Source organism: Cryptomeria japonica, chromosome 8 (assembly GCF_030272615.1).
Source record: "Cryptomeria japonica chromosome 8, Sugi_1.0, whole genome shotgun sequence".
Classification (NCBI taxonomy): domain Eukaryota; kingdom Viridiplantae; phylum Streptophyta; class Pinopsida; order Cupressales; family Cupressaceae; genus Cryptomeria; species Cryptomeria japonica.
The window spans coordinates 490719931-490742432 of NC_081412.1; the positions used below are offsets into that span (position 1 = coordinate 490719931).

At 38.0% G+C, this 22502-nt stretch overlaps 1 protein-coding gene across 1 annotated transcript in view; it reads right to left on the reverse strand.

The window, feature by feature from the left end:
* The window catches only part of LOC131060055 (style cell-cycle inhibitor 1-B), a 69055-nt gene that overhangs the window by 16608 nt on the left and 29945 nt on the right, over positions 1-22502 (reverse strand). The window contains exons 3-6 of the mRNA XM_057993154.2: positions 18399-18448; positions 18135-18176; positions 8567-8680; positions 6070-6148 (exon numbers count right to left, since the gene is read on the reverse strand). Of these exons, the coding sequence (XP_057849137.2) occupies positions 6070-6148; positions 8567-8680; positions 18135-18176; positions 18399-18448 (285 nt within the window). The remainder of the gene's footprint in view (positions 1-6069; positions 6149-8566; positions 8681-18134; positions 18177-18398; positions 18449-22502) is intronic.

Here is a 22502-nt window from a genome sequence, read left to right on the forward strand (position 1 = left end):
TCCTCTTGCTTGGTGCATTTGCAGATCACCTCGAACCTTTCTACCATTGCTGCTTCTCTATCGGTCTTTGCTATCGAATGTGCTTCCTTCAGTTCTATAAACAGACCAAGCGTATCTAGAGACTTCTCTCTCTTTCCTTACCAACTATGACTTCTCTCTACAAAAAATTTTTATCAGATCCAATATCCCGAAACAAATCTTACTATGATTGGAGGCGATCATCCGTATGTTTTGCTCTTAGAACAAAGGTTCCCTTGAAATCTGAAGACACTTCAGATTCTACCACCTATGCATGAAGGACATCAACCTTATCCTATTCCCTCACGCGTATGTACTGCTATGTCCACAAACAAAATGTCACTAAGCCCATCCATCTGATTTGTCCCATCCAATTCTACCTCCTCACTCCCTCTGATAAGACCCTTGTTTGCCAACCAGTCAGCAGCACAATTCCCCTCCCTGTAGGAATGAATAAAACTGTACTCCTGGATCTTGCTCAATCTGTCGGCAATCAATGGGAGCCACTGATTCAGTCTCCAATTTGTGAAGCTCATTTGCGCCACCCCATTCAAAATGACTTGTGAATCTCCCTCAATAATTACTCTGGAGACCCCATATTTTACACTCACTTCTAGGCCTTTTGCTAAGGCACAAACTTCTGCTTCGTTGTTCGAAGCAATCCCCATGAACCCCATGACCGCTTTCACCAGCATTCCCTTTTCATCCCTAAGGATAGCCCTGAATCCTGCCTTGCACGGGTTTCTCTTGCTTGCCTCATCAAAATTCAATTTACACCATCCCGCAGATAGAGCCTTCCACTTGACATCTTTCCTTTGGGTTTTCTTGCTAACAATACGACATGGGATGGATGAATCCAACCCCCATTTTTCCTCCATTAACCTATCCCAACTAGAAAACCATTTAATCTGCTTACCTTGAAGCTTGCCTTTCACCACCTCTACTATCCCTGATTTGATTATGTCAATAATCCCATCCACCTCTAAGGCTTCCTCTTTGAAAAATCGCCTATTTCTCTCCTTCCAGAGCTGCCAAGCAACAATGGACGGTCCCACCACCCATAAGTCACCCCATTTTGAGTCCTTTCGCTTAGTTGGCCAAGCCAATAGGAATTCAAACAGTGTCTTATTCCTGGCCACACTCCAACTTAGCATTCCACTCAGCCACTCCCAGCACAACGCTGCCAACGGGCACTGAAATAGAATGTGGTTTGCAAACTCCTCACTGTTCCTGCATAGATGAAAAACACTTGGGCCCGCAATACTGATCCTCTTGAGCCTGTCTCCGATCAGGATCCTCCCGTGAAGGGCTATCCATAACATAGTTGCGGCCTTTGGAAGTAGTCTTCTATCCCAGCATAATGTCGATGGCCAAGTAATGTCGCTATTCCACCGCCTTTGCATCGCGTATTCCAAGTTTGCTTTATAATCCCCTGATTTTGTAGCACACCATATAAGTGTATCCTCCTCTTCCAAATAAATGACTACTCTTTTGGCCAATATTTCCCTAATCCTTCTGCTTTTCTCCTCATTTTCGTGGCCCACCAATATCCATTTAACCCGGGTCAATCTCTCTGGGGATCCCTCGAAGTAGTTTTCTACAAAGTCCCCTATATGGAACTCCACTTCTGCCACCCAGTCCTTGTCTTCAAAGCAATCCATTAGAGTTGGTTCTCCATTCCAAGAATCTTTCCAAAACCTGGCCTTCTTTCCATTACCAATTCTCCACGAAAGATGATCCAAAATGATTCTTCTACTCTCCCAAACGAATCTCCAAATGGCAAATCCATCTTCTAAGTTAGCCATTGTAAATATCTTTTCTGGTTCATTCGAATCCAAGTATTTCTTTCTCATCAGCTTACACCAAGGTTTCTGAGGATTCTTATAAAGCTTCCATGCTAGTTTAGCTCCTAACGCCAGATTCTACAAGTCCATCTTCCTGAGACCCACGCCGCCTTCCTCCACCATACAAGTCATATCCCAATTGATGAGCAGGATTTTTCTGGTTTCCTTCGATCCTTCCCAAAGAAATTTCTTTAATAAGCCATCCAGGGCACTAATGGCTCTAGCAGACATTCTGAAGCATGACATACAATATATAGACACCGCTGAGAGAACAGACTTAATCATCTGGATTCTCCCTTCTTGTGAGAGCCACTTGTTCTTCCACGAAGAGGCTTTGGCTTGACAATTGTTGATTATCTCTTCCCAGATTGCCTTAACTACGACACCAGAACATGGGGATCCCCAAATATTTGGCTGGAAATGTGGCTATTTGAAATTCCAAAATTCTAGAAATCCTCTGCTGAATGATCTTGTCGGTATTAATAAAGTATACCTGAGACTTGTTCTTATTCATAGATTGACCCCGACATCTCTGCGTATTCCTCCAGAGTGTTTTTTATCACCCAGGCCTCGTCTACCGACGCTTCCCCGAATAAGATTGTGTCGTCTGCGAATTGGGAGTGCGTGATCGGGTCTAGGTCTCTGTGTGCTTTGATTCCCTTCCACTGACCTGACGCACATCTGCTCTTTATGCTTCTTCCCAACGCTTCTACCATCAGAACTAATAGGGAAGGAGACAGAGGGCCTCCTTTTCGCAGCCCATTGGTGGCTCTGAAGAATCCACTTATAGAACCATTAACCAACACCGAGAAATGTGTTGTTGATATACAATGCCTAACACACTCGATCCACTGGCTATTGAAACCGAAGCATTCCAACACCTGCAATAGAAATCCCCAATTAACTCGATCATATGCCTTAATGACATCGAGTTTAACCACCATCCCTTTCATTCAGTCCTTGCCTATCAAATGTATAGTTTCAAAAACAAGAATTATACTGTCTGAGATTTGTCTCCCGGAGTGAATCCATGCTGCTCCTCAAAGATGAGTTTGTGCAAGATCTTCTTTAGTCAGGATGCCAATGCCTTCGCAATCACTTTGTAAATCAAGTTGCATAAGGATATGGGCCTATAATCCGCCATTGTGACGTAATTCTGTTTTTTTGGGATCAGAACAATAACTGTGTTGTTGATCTCTTTTACCAATCTTCTCTTCCTCCTGAGATCTTCAACAATTTTCCAAATGTCCACCCCCATAAAATCCCAACATTTTTGGAATACCTCAACCGTGAAACCGTCTGGCCAAGGTGCTTTGTTGGAGTGGAGGGAGAATGTCACCTCCTTAACCTCCTCGATGGAGAATGGCCTCATGAGTGCTTCGTTATCTTCCTGTGAAACAATCGGATCAACTTCCGTATATATTCCCTGTGGGAGTTGTCATCTCCGACAGCAGATCCTAGGAGACTTTCAAAGTGCCTCAGTGCCTCCTGCTCAATCTCCTCCCCAGTCGAAAACCTCCTAAAATCTCCTCGATTCTATTGACCGACCTCCTGGTCTTCACAGAAGAATGAAAGAACTTAGTGTTGAGGTCCCCTATGGTAACCCATAGCTCTTTGGATTTGTCCCGACAATATATCTCCTCTCGCGAGTATTTCCGACAATGCCTCCTTGATTTCCTTGTCTCGCTCATAATCCTCATTGGTCATACCAAACCTAATCACCTTTTCATTCAACATTGCCACTCCTCCAATTTCTGTTTTTCTGAAAATATGTTTTAAATGAGGTTTCATTCCATCTCTTGATTTTATCTTTAAGGACATGTAGACGCTTGACAAAGAAGTAACTAGGAGTACCTTGAAAAAGATTACTCTCCTCCCACCAATATTTCAAATGAGTAGAAAATTGGTGTCCCTCCACCACATGCTTTGAAATTTGAAGCTACAAAACAATCTAGGCTTACCTATCTTCATTTCAAGTTGCACAGGGAAGTGATCAAACAGAGAGATAGGCATGATATTGATCGACACTTGATAGTCCATCCACTGCTGACCCACTAAGAATCGATCTAGTCTTTCCGAAATGTTGGAAAAGTTAAGTCTCTTGTTCGTCCATGTCACCTTACCATTTTTGGGTACCATGTCAATCAACTCATTGTCTGCAACAAAATCTCTAAAGTCTTCCATAGTCTTATTGGATTTCATTATCCCTCCTATCTTATCGTGCATGTCTAAGATGGCATTAAAGTCTCCCGCGACCACCATCCAATCTTTACCTAATGAGGATATGTGCTCTGTGAGTTCCTCCCAAACTCTTGCCTTGTCCTCCGTTTTGATAGGTCCATTTTAAGGATCGATGAAGGAGAAGCAAAGAAAACCATTAAGGTTTAATGGTGGCCCTGTGAACGCAGGGCAAGGAGCACAAGCCGCTGCGGAGCCAGAAGTACGTCAGGATGGGGAGTTTGACATGGTCGAGGTGGATTTAACGAAAGAAATAGAAGAGGATATCGGTCTGTGGGAGGATTTGGCGATCATATGCAGGGTGGTGGGCCCGAGATTTGAGAGGGCGAAAATCAAGTGGTGGATAGATGAAAATAGGAGAGCCAAAACCGTCATCAAATTTATTCCAAAGGGTTTTTTTATTGTAATTCTTGTTGAATGGGTAGAAAGAGAGAAGATTTTATTGCACGATAATTGGTTTGTAGAGAATCACCCCTTATATCTGTAGCCGTGGTTTCTGAACTTTGACCCGCGACCTCTTGGAGTTTACGACAACCAATATGGCTCCGGTTGTACAATTTGCCAATAGAGTATTGGGGGGATAACAGTTTGGAGAAAATTGGTAGAACCTTAGGAACGCTCCTTGAGATTGACGAGGGATTGGTGGAAAATGATTCTTACTTGTATGCCAGAATCAAGCTTGCGGTTGTTAAAAAAGTCCCTTCCATTATTCGATTTAAATCGGAAGAAAGAATTTGGCTTCAACAAGTTGAAGAAGTGAATGTTGTTTTCCCTTGTGGCAGATGTGGAGGATGGTCACACACGGAAGATAAATGCAGAATCTATGTTAGATCGGCCAAAAGATGGGTGCCAAAACCCAGGTCTCAAGAGGTGGTTGAGGGAGCGGTTACGATGCCCAATAAAATTTCGACTGCTCCATCAAAGGCCTTGGTTTGCGTTAAACCAAATAATGATAAGGCAAATGCATTGGATCAGGAGAAGCCTATCCCTGTTGGTTCCCCTTTTAGCAATGGGATAGGGAAACATTATGAAGATACCAGTACATCCCACGGGAGAAGTAAGGGATTGTTAGACACCAAAGTGGATTATGACGAAAGGATGGATGAGGACCTCATGGGGGAAGATGAATTGGATATCATTGATCCGAGGACCATTAGCCAAACAGCAAATAGAATATTGGGCAGATCGAAAGGTGTGAGAGGGAGGAGTAATAAGCAGAAGAGGGAGGATAGGGCTCAGGAGAAAGGAATAATCAGTGTGGTAGAATTTATGAAAAGATCCAAGGGGGGTGTGCCCTATCTTGGAAAACAATGAAGATTTTGTCTTGGAATGTCAGGGGCCTGTCGGCCCCTGACAAGAGACGCTTGGTTAGGCGTGCATTAGAGAATGCCTCTAATGACGTAATCCTTCTTCAAGAAACCAAGCTGAATTTGGATAAATCTATTAGTTTTATCCGTTTTTGTTCCAAATGGGAAGGCATCTTTCATGAAGCTAGGGGATCAGCAGGCGGTTTGGGGATTCTCTAGAATCCAATGGTGACTAAAGTTTTTCCAATGGAGATGTCCGACCACTGGATGATCTGCAAGGTCAGAAACCTAGATAACAATTTGGTGTTTCCGCTGATATATATATATATATATATATATATATATATATATGTTTTTGTACAAACGAACCCAAAACCCCCAAAAAAATATTTTCCGAACACGTGACCCTGAATCTTGAACCCGAACCCAAGCCCGAACTGGCAACTTAGAGTAAAACATTATTAACATTGAATATTAGAAAATCTATTATCCTATCAGTTTATTTTAAAGGTAATAAACCACTTAAATGATTTATAAGATTGTACAAGCAATCTGCATAGGATTTAAATTCATTGTAAAAAGCTGCAAAAACAATTACCACTACTTTCTTGTACATATACATAATGCATGCAATAAGCATTCAAGAACAAGAAGAATGTTACCATTCCAGTCTGCATAGAAAGCTGCAGTGCCTCAGCTTCAGCCTCTTTGTTCTTTTCACGCTCCATCCTTATTTCTTGCCTGTTAATCAAATCCAATCACATCAAATATCAAGCAATAATGAGTGCAAAGACAATTTTCTACAAGCTACAGACCAAAATATCCCACAAGAAACCTGTTCTTTGTTTATTAATTTGAAATAACATATATGTAGTTCTCTCAAGCTAATGGCAGAAGAAATGCAGGGCATATGGGCTTTGTTATGAACACAAATTTGAAATCTAGAACCAAGGCACAATTATTACTAAATAATGCGGCCCTTCTTTATTTTCTGAACATTTTCAAGTACTAGATATTCAGTGGTTAAAAAATCATTCACTCACAAGGTAAACAATCTGGGTGGGTAACTCATGAGTTTTCGGCAAGTTAATCACCAAAGTTCACAAGTCTATGGAAAAAACTTTCCCACTGTCACATAATGACAGTCAACATCCCAAAACAGCATCAAAATCCATCATTTTTCACAATTTCTTCTTCCAGCTCTCAATCCTTTGATATGCTGACAACATTCAGTGCAATTACAAGTGATTTCAACAATTTCTGGATGACCTTGGATTGATTTGATGGCTTTTTTGGAAGCATTTGAAAGGTATGTAACAATGTGCCTACTTGTCTTTTTTCTAGATTTTTTTGTCTTTACCCATCATTCTATTTTTTTAATTTCTTTTTGTTATTTAGCTAGCTGCTAGGCTTTAATTTTTATAAACTAAAGTATTTATATTTATGCTAGGATTTCAATTTTTATTTTTTATTTTTTTTGAGATATGACATCAGGTTGCAACCCTAGGAATACTACTTGGAAGCACGAAACCCTAGAGAGGGAAACTGGACTATTAGTAATGTAGCAACACCCTTACTTGTGTTTTTTATATTCAGATCTTTGATTTGTTTTTACCTCTCATTCTGGTGCTTTATTATTCTACTCTTTAAATTATTTTTTATGGTACTTAGCTAGCTGCTAGGGTTTACATTTTACAATCTTTAGTTTTTATTGATTATGCTAGGATTTCGAATTTTAATTTTTTGTTTGCAATATAGCATTAGGTGGCAACCAAGGAATCGTACTTGGAAGCATGGAACCCAAGAGAGAGAAACAAAACTTGTAGTGTAATTATTGTGAAATGAAGATGAAAGGTGTCAACCGCCTCAAATATCATCTTGCACAAATCTATGGAATATATGTTTCACTTTTTTATGAAGTTGACCCTGATGTTATACAAGAGATTATTGATTTCCTTTCTTCACATGAGGAGAAGAAGCAAAATGGGTGGCAGCCCATGTAGCAGCATGAGATATTATTATGAATCTGATCACATATGACATGAAAGTGGACACTAGGATTCTTAAGATTTATAATCCTATGATTATTGACACTATGATGCATACTGAACTTTTCTTTTATCTATAAATTCATATAAAAAACTACTTACCAGATTTATGTATATTTTTTAAGATTATTTTGCAAATATGTGTTTTTTTAATGTTTGGGAATTTTGTCAATTTCGAGGTTTGAGTCAAATTTTTGGCCTACCAAGTTTTTGCTTTGTCCAAGTTTTTAACCTGTGACTGTGACACATCAGCAGATTTGATGATTACATAGATATTTAATAAACTATTAACTGAACCAAACTAATTGCTCTTTTTGCCCCTTTTCCTATTTTCGTCCTGTTGTTGTGTGTCAACAAGGTTCTCGGAAGTCAACATGTTGGTGTGCAAGGTTTGCTATATCAATTAAGGGTATTTAAAAGACAAAACATGGTGCCTATTAACACAAAGTTTTTGGATTCTATTGCAAGGTACAAATAAGCCATCATTAACTCTGGAAAACAACTGGTGTAGTTTCTTATGCAATCTATAAAAATATAGAGGATCAAAACATAGTGACACAGGTGGAAGTTCATATTGTACTCCGCAATTGTTGATGCTAACTCCAAGTGATGTCTATATTAATCTTCAACGCACTACTATACTCCATATCAATATAGATGGCAAACATGGGAAAACTTCTGTATGACTATTGAGTTTCTCATTAACACTTCACTTTATTGGTTGAACAACCAAACAAGAACAATTTCTTCATATCCTCCTTAATGGTAATCAGTTTAGAAAATTTTCATGATACGATCTTTAGGCTTCCTTAGTACACTATACCAATAATAAAAAATACATTATTTGTAAAACATACTACTTTCTTCGTACCAAAACAAAGCAAAAAATTCCTGACCCATCCTAATTAAACCCCTAACATTACGAAAATCTCATAATAGAATTCACAACTAACAAATATTTGGTTTGTAACTTCCATTTTATACTTAAAAGTCACAATTTTTTACCAGCTATAAAATGTGACTCATACTAATAATTTCCTTATTAATATTTCAATTGACTTTATAACATTGGAATACAGCAAATATTAAATTTGTAAGGTAGAAAAATCACCGTCGTTCATCTTCATCATTAAATACTGTGCGTTCCTTTTGCATTGCCTTTAGTACACCCTTTTCCATTTCTTTGATCATTTTTCGACGGTGGTATGCATCTAGGTCATAATACCTACAAATTAATCCAATGCAAATCAATTTAACCACATAAAATATCAAAACAGTGAAGGAGCTACCTATAATCTTCAAAAGTACACTAAATATTTTAAGATTCATCAAGGTGATGTCAAACTAATGATAATTCATTCATATGTCCATAAAATATGGATCTGTAGAAAACCTTTATGAGAATTGATTAGCTTTAAGCCACCTAAAATCACAAAAAAAAAGAACTTGTCATACTCGACAAGAACATTTATCAAGAAGTAACATACAACATTGATAGACTTTCTTCATCATGTTTTACATTATATACACACATAATTATTAATAAGAGTTTCTATATAAACAACTACTCTAAGAACTCTTTATTTCAGAAAATGCAAATATTAGTTTACATCCAATGAGTTTCAGATTATACAACACAATGAAGATATCACCCATGCCTTTTTCTTTACCAGGCATTGCAAGAATTACTGGATGCTATTGGTGTACTTAATTATTGCACCTCTTTTATTAAGTTTACTTACGTGATAATCAAGAGTCAGAATAGGTCTCACTCGTACTTCTGATAAAGGAGTTGGAAAATGCAAAGCACTAAAGTCTAAAACAAATAGTTATTGATTACTTTAACACAGCCCATATTAAAAAAGAGATCAAGATTCACTTACCAAAAAACAGGGAAACGCAATTCCAAAATTCCCATTATTTATTGAAAAAGCTCATTAAAGGCAAAAACAAGGTGTTAATTGTTGGGTGAATATTTTGTCACTAGTGTACCAATGACAAAATATATAATTCACACACAGCTATGTTGAGAAATTAATCTCTCCTCTCAGCTCAAAGTCTTCAAGTGTAATTTCCCAATCCTTAAAACTACAAGTAATAGCAGCAATACAAAGCCTACCACTAATCACTTAACATCAGAAAATTTCCCAAATATATTGTTAGCTCAAAGTCTATTCAACACACTTGGAAATCTCTTTCAATAACATAGACAAATTTGCCACCAAATTCTAATATATATAAGAACAATTGTGAGAACTAAACATAGGAGTATTTCCAATCACAACCACAATCTTCTACTTCACTCAAAGTTGAGGTTTAATGGATTGCTTTCTTATATTACTTTGAATCCAATTTTACATCCAAAAAGCTCAAAGTCTTAGTTGGCACAAAATTTCAGCAGAGTTTTGCTAAGCATATTAAAGATAAATATTTACAAATGAGGCTCCTCTATATATAGGAGAGAAAAGGAGAAAAAGGTGGGCACAGTTGACTAATTCAACTGCACAGTCCCACTTGATGACAACTACAGCATAAAGGGAACATGCAACCGCAAGAAAACTTACAACAACTAAAAATGCAACTACATTAAAAATGCATTTACATGAAAAACTAAGTGTCAAAAAGGGGACACTTTATTCATCTTTCTCCTCCTCGTTGGATTTAAATTCTTCAAATTTAGCCAAGATGGATTTCATCTCAACTTCATCTGGCAGGGCGATGGAACTTGATATAGCATTGATCTGAAATACAGCATCCCCGATCTTCACATGCTTCTTCTTTCCATCCTTGAGTAAAGAGGCAAGCAACTCTAATCCAACCTGTATTTCAAGAAGCTTATCAAAAGCGTTCAGAGTGAAATCTTGCTCTGCCCAACGTGAGATTAGAGAAAGGAATTCCTGGATGATGGTATCACTTGTGACCAATTGTTGATTATCCTTATCATATAAGAAGCAAGGGATATCAGCTATTCTTGCTGAAATTTGATCGATATCATTATCACAACCCTTAATCTCACCTTCAAGATTTGTGACCATATGCTTGATCAATTCATTTATGTGTGCTAGTAGAGACAAAACTTGAACATACTTTCCTCTTGTTTCTAGCACTTTATTCTCTACAAGGAAATCAATGTTGAAGTCCTCCATCTTTCTCCACAACTGCAAGTTCCTTTCATTCTCATCTATCTCTTGTGCGAAAGTAGTTTTGATTCCTTGTGCTTGACTTTGCATGATATCAAAGTCTTTCAACAGCTCGATGGTTGAATCTAGGAGGAGGGAGCCTTCGGATTTCAACCTTTCAATCCATTGATCCACCACTCGACCCTTAACCCCCACTTGTTCCATTCTTTTGAGTGCTTCTGTATCGATAGATGAAACAATTGGTTCTACCTGTTGAGAGGTCTAGGTCACTTGATCAAAACATTGGTTAGTTGCTCACACTTTTCCTTCAATTTCAGCTTTTCAACACGTTCTTCATCAAGTCTTCTCATGATAGTTGTAATGTCCCCATCTTAGTCAAGGACTTGGGATTAAGGAGTTAGCTTATTTTTGGACCCTTGTAGGCTAACAGAGCATGGATAAAGGGGTCAGTAATGTAGTATCTTGAGGAGTGGTCTCTCTATTTGTTCTAGTTTAGTGTTGAGTTCAGTTCTGGTCTTTGTTTCATTAGTTTCTGACACTTTATGAGGATTTCCTATTTTTTAGGGAAAATTTGCTAAAAATAGACATGGTCCTATTTTCATTGGCATGGCGAACTGTGACCCTAGCTTCTGACAGATTCAGTTTCCGAGCAATAATGAGAGAGATGAATTTTTTAGTGGTTCCACAAGCAATTAATATTTTAATGAAATATTAATATAAAATCATAAAGTGCATCACTTAAATTTATTTATGTGAAGATTTATTATCTCCTAAGCTAGGCGTGGCTTTTAGGGTTAAGTTGGGAACCCTAAAAGCAAGTTATTATTAAATCCCTAATTGCCAAAAATTGCACCTTTTGGGTATTTAGGCAGCCAAGATGGAAATTAAACCTCATTCTTGATATTGAGCATTTGACATTTTCTCTTGAGCACTTGGCTATGGCGGCTAGGGTTTGGACCAGTTTTGGAGAGCGTGCATTCTTCAAAATTCAGTAGCTTTGAGATTGTGAAAGATCAATCGAATTGTTGCAGCTTGGTTGGCTTCATTCAGAAGTCAAATTGAATTGAATTGGGGCAGATTTGGCTTCTTACAAGGCAGATTTATTGTAGGGTTTTCCTATTTACTGTTTTGTTGTTGATTCTTCTGTGGTTTGGAGGCTTCTTTTCCCAAACACACAGCTTGCTCATTTATTGGCACCATCTTTCACTGTTTGGGTGTCCTAGTATTTAAATAAGAGCAGATCTGAATTGTTCCAGAATAAAAATCAGAACTTTGTAAGTTGCTGATTTATTCTTTCTTTTCAATAAATTGGCTAAGGACCTACGGATATGCTTCTAAATTCTCCAATTCATTGTTTCAATTGATTAAATTCATGTATTATTCAATTTGTGTTGCAAATTAAAGAAACCCTCTTCTGCAACTTCTGTCTATTTCTGAAAGACCATCTTAATAATTAAAAATTACAAAGAAGATCAACAAATTACAACAGGTTGAAAAGTTGAACCAGCAAGGGTTCATCACAATAGCCTCATTCGCAGCTCTTGAATCCTGCTTCACACTCTCATGAGTTTCTTCCCCAAGCTTGACAGTTTGAACTGTATAATCAGCTGGCACAATTACTTCAACATATTTTCTTTAACTTACAAGATCAACCAGCACCCTTGATACTGTCTTTGGCTTCTTGGTCACCTTTGCCTTCGAAGGAGCTAACTGTTCGAAGTCGAAGTCATCTAGTGAGACAACTTGCTTCTTCCTTTTTGGTGCCACTATGTCCAACCCAAGGAGGTAAGACTGATTGTGTGGTTGGAGTAGTGACCTCCACTTGTGTAACCGCAGGCAAACTAGTAGGTGGCTGACTTGAAGATACTGTTGCTGCTGATGGTCCCATTGTACCAAGGTTGTTGTAGCAATAGGCATCATAGGAGTAGTCACAACTCAAATTGTAGAAATTGATACTGGTGGTGGCAGTGGCATAGAAGTTGGTAAGACATTAATTGTCCCAACTGTTGTATCTACTGGTGGCGTTGATGTAATAACAGAAGTTGTTGTTGCATAAATGAAAATTGTGCTCACCAGGGGTGGAGTTTCTGTCATGGCAGCAGAGGTAGGCAGATTTACTACCTGTTGCTCTTGAGTGATCTGTTCCATGGCTTCATTAAAATCCAAGATTGATGACTCAATCATGGAATTTGGAATGTCATCAAAGCTAGGAATACTAGAAAGAGTAACAAATTCTTCATTGCCCCCTTCTTGACCTTGTTCATCCTCCAGCTCAATATCTTCTCTCACTTCATCATGTTCTTGCACTTCTTCATCAGAATCAGAGTCAATAGAATGAATCTCAACATGAATAGGTGATGATGTCTAAGAGGTAGTAGGAGTAGAACTTTCCCCTTGTTCTTGTTCTTCTCCAACATGAGGAATTTCTCCCTCTTCTTGTTCTTGTTCTTCTTCCTCGATTTGATCATGCCCTTGGGTTGATTCCTGTTGCACGGCCGCGGAGGAGGATTCCCCTTTCTTCGGGTCTTTAATTTTGAATTTGAATTTTGGTGCCTTTCCCTTAGATTTTGCTGGTGAAACCGGTGGTGGGGGTACCTGAGTATCTTCTTTATTCTTGGTTCTTAACTCTGAAGTCTTCCCCACTGGACCATCATTATCTTCCTCACCAGAGCTAGCAGGAAGTGGTTTCATTCGGATTCCCTTTTTCAGTAGCCATTGGTTTGTATTAGCCATAATAGGCGCAAACCTCTTTGAAATTGACTTGCTTTCTTTATTTGACTATTGAATTAGAGGTAAAGGAGTATCAACAATTTTCTGCTCATAGTAGACAAGATCCACTATATCATTTGTATCTTCCATGGTGTCTAGAATCTTAGCCAAATCCAAGTTCTCTATTTGCTCTAATGTAAGACAACTATAGTCCATCCTTCTTACATCTTCATCACTTTTACAATTCGCCCAAACATCCTCAAGCCTACGTACATGCAAATAATTCCTCTTGATTTTGCCTCTCATGTTGCGAAAATCAAAGTTCTCTCGAGCTTTAAACCTCCTCATTGTGACCCATAACATTTCATTCTCCATATTCTTGGCCTTGGGCATGGTAAGCACTGAATATCAGCCAATAGACTTAGGCCATTTGAGACCTGTCTTATGAGCAGAAGCTTGTCTGGCATGTACATGTACCAATTGACGACACAGTTCCACGAGGACAATCTTATCCGATGGGTATCGAGGCAACATGAATGGTTCACCTATGAAGCATCCAATGCAAATATATGTAAAAGTAGGAAATTGTAATAACACACAACCAAAAGAAGACACCAAGTCATATGTTGCTTTTGAAATTCTCTCCTTGTGCAGATTCTTGTTGAACAAACATCTCCACACTGCGAAGAAAGCATCATTGACTCTTCGGAAATGAGATCCCTGATTATTGATGGTTAGCTGATCATGATAATCCCAAACAGGTAACAACCTTCTATCTCCTTTGGTAGACAATCCTGGATATTGCCTCATTGAAGCGACTGCATACACAAGATATGAAGTCATATAAAATTTCAATGATGTTTTGACTTCCTTTAGCTGAATACAGAGAGCATCACTGATTTGCTCTCCCCAATCAATCTTGGTTGTCCCTTTTCTGATGACCTTCATGTAGTAACACATCCACTCCCGGAAGTAGTGGGAATCTCTCAAACCTCTAACTCGTGCAAGCATTGTAACCATGTCATTGTACTCTTCACTGAAATCACTTCTATGGAAGTACTTAGGCCATCTGGTGACAGTTGAGTCACGAGGAGTAGATAAAAACAGAGTGTTGATTGTTTTCTTGCACTTATTTGTGTGCTTCTCATAATATGCTTGTGCACTATCCATGGTTATATCAGCAACTTCAACTTCCTTTAGACCCTTGAAAAGACTGTTGAAAAATACACTATCAAGTGTCATTACCACATTCTTGTCAGCATCCTTCACTTGACAAGTGTTCGGGTCGAAGTGTTCTGCCACAACCAATACAAATTCTGAATCATGAGCTGCAATAGGAAAAGATCCATACTTGTGCAATTTTGACCTCATCAAATTTGTCATATGGGATGGAGCCTTCTTGCTTCTGTTTTCAAACTCCTTCATATCCACATGCCCAATTTCAGTATCTCTGATCTCTGCCACATTAGAGTCCACCGAGCTTTCAAGGAACATATTCAAGTACTTATCGTACTTGTACTTCATCTTTTTGTATACAGGTTTGCTCGGTGATGGATCTATATGAATGGGAGAGGCCTTCAATTTGCTTGCGGATGACTTGGAAATTTACAAAGATGCTGCAGAGAACATGTTTGTTAGGTCCATGATCAGTATTCATCATTAGAAGAACAAGCTGGAGATCTGCAATCAAACAGGATTGAGCGAAAAACTTGATTGAAAAAGACTCATGAAGGGAAAAACATCAGAACTGGCAGGTCAGAATTTAAAACCTGACATGTGAGTAGAACAAAACTGACTGGCAGGTCGGGTTTCAAACACCGACCTGTCAGTTGCAAATAATAGAAATAAAAGCTCGCATGTCAGGATTTGAAACCTGACATGCGACTTGAGGAAACTTCATCCTCACATGTCGGGTTTCAAACCCCGACATGTGAGTTGTGGGAACGAGCATGGGCCGACTTATATGTCGGGGTTCAAAACCCGACATGCAAGCTAAGGATATTACATCCTCACATGTCGGGTTTCAAACCCCAACATGTGAGTTGAAAGTTCACATTAACTAACTTATATGTCGGGCTTCAAAACTCGACATGTAAGTCCATGGAAAGACTATCCTCATGTCGGGTTTTGAAGCCTGACATGAGAGGAAAACGGGGAACAAACGGAAAAGCAAAATCTATTTCGGGTTTTGAAACCCATTAAGAGAGGGTTTAAGAAGAAAAGGGAGGTGTGTCGAGGTTTAAACCCGACATGCAAGCTAAGGATATTACGTCCTCACATGTCGGGTTTCAAACCCCAACATGTGAGTTGAAAGTTCACATTAACTAACTTATATGTCGGGCTTCAAAACCCGACATGTAAGTCCATGGAAAGACTATCCTCATGTCGGGTTTTGAAGCCTGACATGAGAGGAAAACAGGGAACAAACGGAAAAGCAAAATCTATTTCGGGTTTTGAAACCCATTAAGAGAGGGTTTAAGAAGAAAAGGGAGGTGTGTCGAGGTTTAAATCCCCGAAATACCTCCGATTAACAAGAAAAAACAAGGACAAATCAAGGAAAACAAACAATAAAAACCCTAATGAAACCTAAACAAGAAAACCCGAGATAAAGAAAACCCTACCTGCTAAATGCGGAAACGCTAGAGAAGAGGATGAATCCAGGTAGCAAATCACCAATCGCATGCTTTCCACGAAGGAGACGAGCTAAAACGCCTAATCAAGAGGAAACAATAACTTAAAATGCCAAAAAGACCAACCTAAAAGCATTAAATACTAAACAAAAAGATAACACGAGTTGCAATAAATGCAACTTCATGTTGACAGGTCGGACTTTAAAGTCCGACTTGTCAGCAAAACATAACTGCAGGTCGGATTTTAAAGTCTGACCTGCCAGTTAAGCCAACAAAAAGTCCGATGTGCTGACAAGAACTGACTGACACGTCGGGTTTTAAAACCCGACTTGTCAGTTGCAAAACAAAGAAAACTCAAAACTCAAAAACAACTAAGCAAAAAAATGAAAAAACGAAAAACGATTAATTGACAAGGTCGATTAGCCTCTCTCGAAGCCCGTGAGGTACGAAACGGACAAGTTTCGTAGGGTTGCCTCATGATTTAGGCCACGCCGAAATCGAAGACAACATTAATAAGGCCAATTGGTGATGGCCAAACATTTCAAATGGGAGATAAGGAAAGTACGAGGAAACCAAGAGAAGTTACAAGAGTTCTTTGTGCAAGACCTGGGCTCCTTATTTTGATGGCAAGTTAATACCAAACAATGAAGTACTAGGTAGCTACAAAAGCCCTTCTCACAAGAAAATGCTTTCTAGCAAAGTATGAGAAACTTGGGGAAATGTAGACAAACCTTTTCATTATATTGGGGCACTTGTGGTTTATCCATTTTTGGGATAAGACAGCCAACAAACAAACGTAACCACTAGGACATTGCTTAGATTGATTGCAGTATGTCCCTCGAATGCATTGTTTGGAAGCAATTGATCCTTATGGGTGGAACAACAAAAAATGGCAAATGTGCTGCAAATTTGATCATATTTAAAAGTTGGTCCTGAAAATGTGATGGAAGACGAAAGATATGGTCATATCTTTAGGTTGTTTATGTATTGTGCATAGTTGCAAATCTACATTATACTGCAGATGAAAGATTTATTCAAAAAGTCAAAAGAAATTGAAATGTGCACACCCAACCGTCACTATGCACAAGCCATCTTTCTCGATTTCTCAAAACTACAATTCATGAAGGCTGGCAAAACAAGATCTCAGATATTCTGGTTATAATGATCTTAAGCTGTGTCTTTTGGAAATTATAAATGCATATCAAATCCACCCACTGCTTCAAAGTTTCTTCCAACTTCTGTTGACAATCCACCCAAAGACTGTAGCTAGAGATGAACAACTGAATATTCATCCTAGGGGATCTTGCATTAAATGCATTCTAACAATAAAAAGGTTTTTGGTTCAACATTGATAAAAAAGTATAATGCCTAATGAAACTTCTTCCAATAGTATTCAATATAGTTCATTTGCATTCAAACTCCTATTTTTCTTCACCATTTATGAAGACAATTCCCTTCCTCGGGCAAAATTCCCTGCTCTAGACCATCTTTGCAACTCAACGGCCTTATTCAGCATCCCCTTCCTCTTTTTTATATGTTAATCTCTCTGTCCTTCTCACTTTGTCACAAACATGCTCCAAATACCTCTCTGGTCTTTTCTTCTTAACACAAAGCTTACTTTTCTATCTAGGAATAGAAGCCAAAAGTGATTAATGTCTACCTCTTCTCCTATTCCTTATTTCCATCCAAGTGATCTCTGTACAACTGACAAGCTCTTTACCTTCCTAATTATTAATTCTTTATTTCGCATTCATTTTCTCAATCAACATGAGATTGTCACAGTACTAGCACCGTCCAACATGATTGGTGCTAAACAACTTCTCAACAAAAACATGATATTGATTTTTATCAATGTGTCCCTTGCCATGGTCAATAACTGACTAATTGTTGATAGAATTCAAATAGTGACATACAAGCTTGTCCCATATTATTAGTAACTAATATGCATAAGAATTGGCTTAATTATCATGTCCAAACACATTTCTATAGAACTTAATTAGCTTTCTGACATGTCCCCAAAGCAGTGCTATAAAAACAAAGGCATGCATAAAGTAGGAAAAAATCTCAGTTTGCCAAGGTTCATAATTACTTGAAAAGTTAAATATGTATGAGGCGCAAGAAATATATTCAACTATTAAGTGAACAAAAATAGAGAAGGATGAATTCAAATTTTGAATCTGAAAGAAAACATATAACTTACTTCTTTGATGGAAAAGTAGCAGTATTGTAATCCTCCATGTACCTAAAAGAAAGTTTCAATGAGTTTCAACAATAATTTTATGTTAAATTTTAAGAAAGAGTAAATAATTATCACAGGAAAAAGTACAAGGAAAAGTCCACTCACAAGAACATGGAATAAACAACATCCAAAATTTCTATAAATTGTAGATTGAATCAAATTAAAAGATATTTAATTTCAAAGGATTACAAAGAACAAAACTGTCAAAAAGTTATATGGACATACTCTTTGAACATTTGTTTTTCTTCCCACGTTGGTACTGTTTCCAAGTTCACCTATAATTCAAATTATATATGGCAAATGATCAGTAATTCTCTACATTAAAATTCCAATACATAATGAAGAATCTTTTGCCAAAGATGGGCTTTATATAATGAAAAGATGCAAGCATACTTGTTTAACTAAATACAATCAACAGACTATAAATAATAAAAATAGACACTATTCATAAGTTTTCCTTTGCAAAAATATAACAAATGCTTAAACAAAATCAAGGCGGTCAAAAAATCGGCTCAAATGTCTAAGCCAAATGGCCTACCGAAGTAACAATTAATAACAGGATATGAAAGAAATATCCCGTTTTCACTATCAACATGTTAATGTGTTCCCTATGGGAAGAATGTGAATTGAATATAATTAATGAACCTAACCAAAGGTAGAATCCTTGGAATGAACATATTCTTTCCATATTAATATGTTAAACCCTTTTTATATGTACATTTCAATTATAACTATCATGTAAATTAGACGTTCAAGTAATCACAATATAAATTGAGTCTTAAACTCCTACATTTTACAGTAATGATGTAAATGTGTTGACCTTATACACAAAATCATGGTAATGCCAATATATTTTTCCTTTCCATAAGTACATACATAAAGCAAATTAATAGCTTTCAACAAGTTAATTGCTTTCAGTTTCTTTACAGAAAACACAAGTGTCTGTCTCTCCACAACAAAAGACTGCTTGTCTGACTATCAAACATATGTCTAGTTTTCCTCAAGTGGGTGTGTTACTCTTCTCTCAAAAGGAAGAATGCCATTAGGGACCAAATTTTTTCATCTTTGGCAGAAGTGGATGATGTTTATAGTATGTCAATGATGTAATAGTTTCTGTTAAAGTTCCTTATTAATAGTCATCCCCAAGTCCTCACGTATTTAGAGGCACCACAGATATCTAGATGCCAAAGCATTTTAAGTTATCAAAGGGCAAAGGAAGATTGGAATTTTGCAATGGCTTAAGAAATATTTAAATTTTCATGTATTACAGAATAATTGACAGAGGTAGGGGTAGGTGTAGGTGTAGGAGTAGGCACCTTAGACCCCAGAGTAGGTAGGTTTCCATCCACCATCCACCCTCCACCCTCCATGTAAGACGGAAAGGAGGGATCCTATTTTATGCTCTTGATCAAGGGCCTTGATTGCCTATCTATAGTAGGGGGTTCATCGGCTGATGTCAGGACCTTTAGTTACTCGGTTCAGTGCACAGGCTACACATAAAAGGAGCCATCCTCCTCCTTATTCAGTATACAACCACTGCCTTTTTAAATCTCCAGTCATTAACTTGGATAGTCATCTTTGCTGCCCTATTAGATAGTCATCTTTGCTGCTCTATCCTCACTAGTTTATTACAGAGTAGTTAGCTAGCATCTTCCACCATAGGAATATCCACAAAAAAACTACATGACATTTTGTAGACAAACTGCAAGCACTTTTCTTCTATTCTTGCATGAGGAACACAATATGTGTCGAAAACCTGCATCTCAACCAACTTTCTTGCTTGCTCCACTATGCATTGTGCCATGTTTGGCACACATGCAATTAGTATCAAGCAATTAAATTTCTCTTCAGTATTTGTCGTTTTTGTCACCAATATTTAACATGCCCTTATAATCTTGAGAGTCACACTGACACACTTCTCTCCCTAGGGCTTCACTCATTGCTTGCTAGAGTTCATTTGTTGCTTGCTAGGGTTCAACTGTTACTTGCTAGACTTCATTGTAGTTTGCTAAGTTTCCTTTTATTACCTAATTCTGCCTACACAGGCTTCTGAGCCTTTCCCAACACAGTACATCCAGCTCAAAACAGGTATTTCTATAGCAACTCATGGTAGTTATCATATGAAGGTCCATGTGACAGTCCAACACATGCTTCAACTGACTACCAAGAACCTAGATAAAAGATTGGAGGATTTTATGAAGGCACTACTAAACAAAGCTAACCACAATTTGAGATGACCATATGTGTAGTGTCCCTTCTTAAAATGCCCTAGTTTTCCCCAGATTATAATTCTTAGTTATTAAAGGAGGGTCAAAAGAGGGAGTACCTTTAACCCTTTAATAGGAGAACCCTGCAATAATGTTAGTCGATAATCTACTAATTATATATAAGTGATTAATTACAAACATACATGATAAAATAAGAGAAGGCTAACCATGTTTCATTAGACAAAGAGAGCTAACTATGATTTATAAAGTAAAGTAGAAAGACTATGAAGTAAAGAAAAGCTAGATAAATGTAAATATAAAGATAAGAATCATAAATCATGATTAAAAGAATTCGAACAAGTGAATTAGGAGGGACGACTCAATAGGGTGTCCTCAACAACCGTTCTCCCTCAACCATTACTTGATAGGGTGTCCTAATCGTCGTTCTCCCTCAATCAAGTCACACTTGGTGGGGTGTCCTGTTGACGTGTTTTTTAGGACTACATCTAACACAGAATAAAGTTTACCAATGGTCACTCTATTCTCTCTTGATCAAAGTTATACCGTGTGTTAAGATTGCAAAAAAGTTCAAACGGCTAACTCCAAGGTTCCTTTAAGCCTGGACGTGACTCAGTCAGTTGATGAGTTTGATATTAACCCAAGGGGCCTTACGCATTCACTTGAAGAAGATAAGCAAATTTGTGCAAGTTCGAGGATTTGATACAAATGATTTAGCTTTGAACACAATGTTTTTGCGGGACTTTTTCGATTTGGAATATACTGAAAATAAAATGAGGTAAGGGTCTAGAGAGCTATGCTAAGACTAATCTAGTCCTAAGAACGAAGAGACGGGATCACTTGAGCAGAATCAAACCACACTTCGCTTCGCCAACATAGCACAACTACACGAAGGCAGTGCAATCTTCAGGGGTTGTGTAAAAGGTTTTCAAAACACCAATGAATGCCATTAGTTTGAACAACATTCATCCGATAATTGAAGTTAAGTCCACACATAAAATAGGCTTAGACTAACCTTACAAAGCATGCAACAATCAGTTACACACAAAAGGTATGAGCTAAGATTCTACAACAAGCAATCCTATCAAATCCCGTTCATCTAACAACCTAAAGCAAATCTAATCTAATGAAGAGAGTGAGAACATGCAAGCTTCAAAACAACACAAGACAAAACTCTAAGCAACAATCTTTGAAAACAATCTCTCCTCCCTTACAAATGAGGGGGGGCACCCCTTTATATAGGCCTTGAGCCATGAGAATATGCAAAACCTAATTAGGGTTTCAGCCTGAAAGATTCTCCACTCAAGATGCAACAAGGTGGGAATCAGCAATTAATACCCATTAAGCCTACATATAATAAATTCAAAAAATCCCAAAATGGCATCCATTCGTGCATTAAATGCACCTACATCAAATTTGCCCAAAAATAATTAATCTTCCCCATGAAGAAATAAATGCCCATCATTCTCCATGCGACGGCTACATGCAGAAGGAATCTGCCATAAAATCATCAATATGGTGGCTGCATGCAAAAAGATTCTTCATGCATTGACTAGGCCGCCACTAAGTCAAAATATTCCAGCAGTAAATGCGCCACCACTACTCAATCAAAAGATTCTCGTCCAAGAATGGATGACCATTATCCCGCTCATTAATTGCATATGTGATGAACTTAGTGATGACAGCTTCCAGCTCACCTGCGGAGACACTTAGCATGCTTTCAATGTCAAACTCCATCAATGTGATTTCTTCCTCGCTCTTGGAAAAGAAGTTCTCCCACTCCACCGTCATTTCTTGTGTTTTCTTCATTGTGCTAGAGAATGAAGAAACATTTGCAAAATGTTCCTTAGAAAATGATCCTACGAAGAAGAATTCGTGCAATTGGAATTTGAGGGAGTTCACAGTCACTCCATCTTCACTCAGCTTCTTTGCGAACAATTCTTCAATCCTACTGATAATTTCTTCTTGCACCCTTCTAATTGAGTCTTTCAAAGCTAAAGACTCCATGCTAAACTTTTCAAAGGTATTCTTTCCTAAGCAAACGGCGCAAAACCATCCGGAAAATTCATACACCTCGTTCTCCTGAATTACTTTCCCATCAATC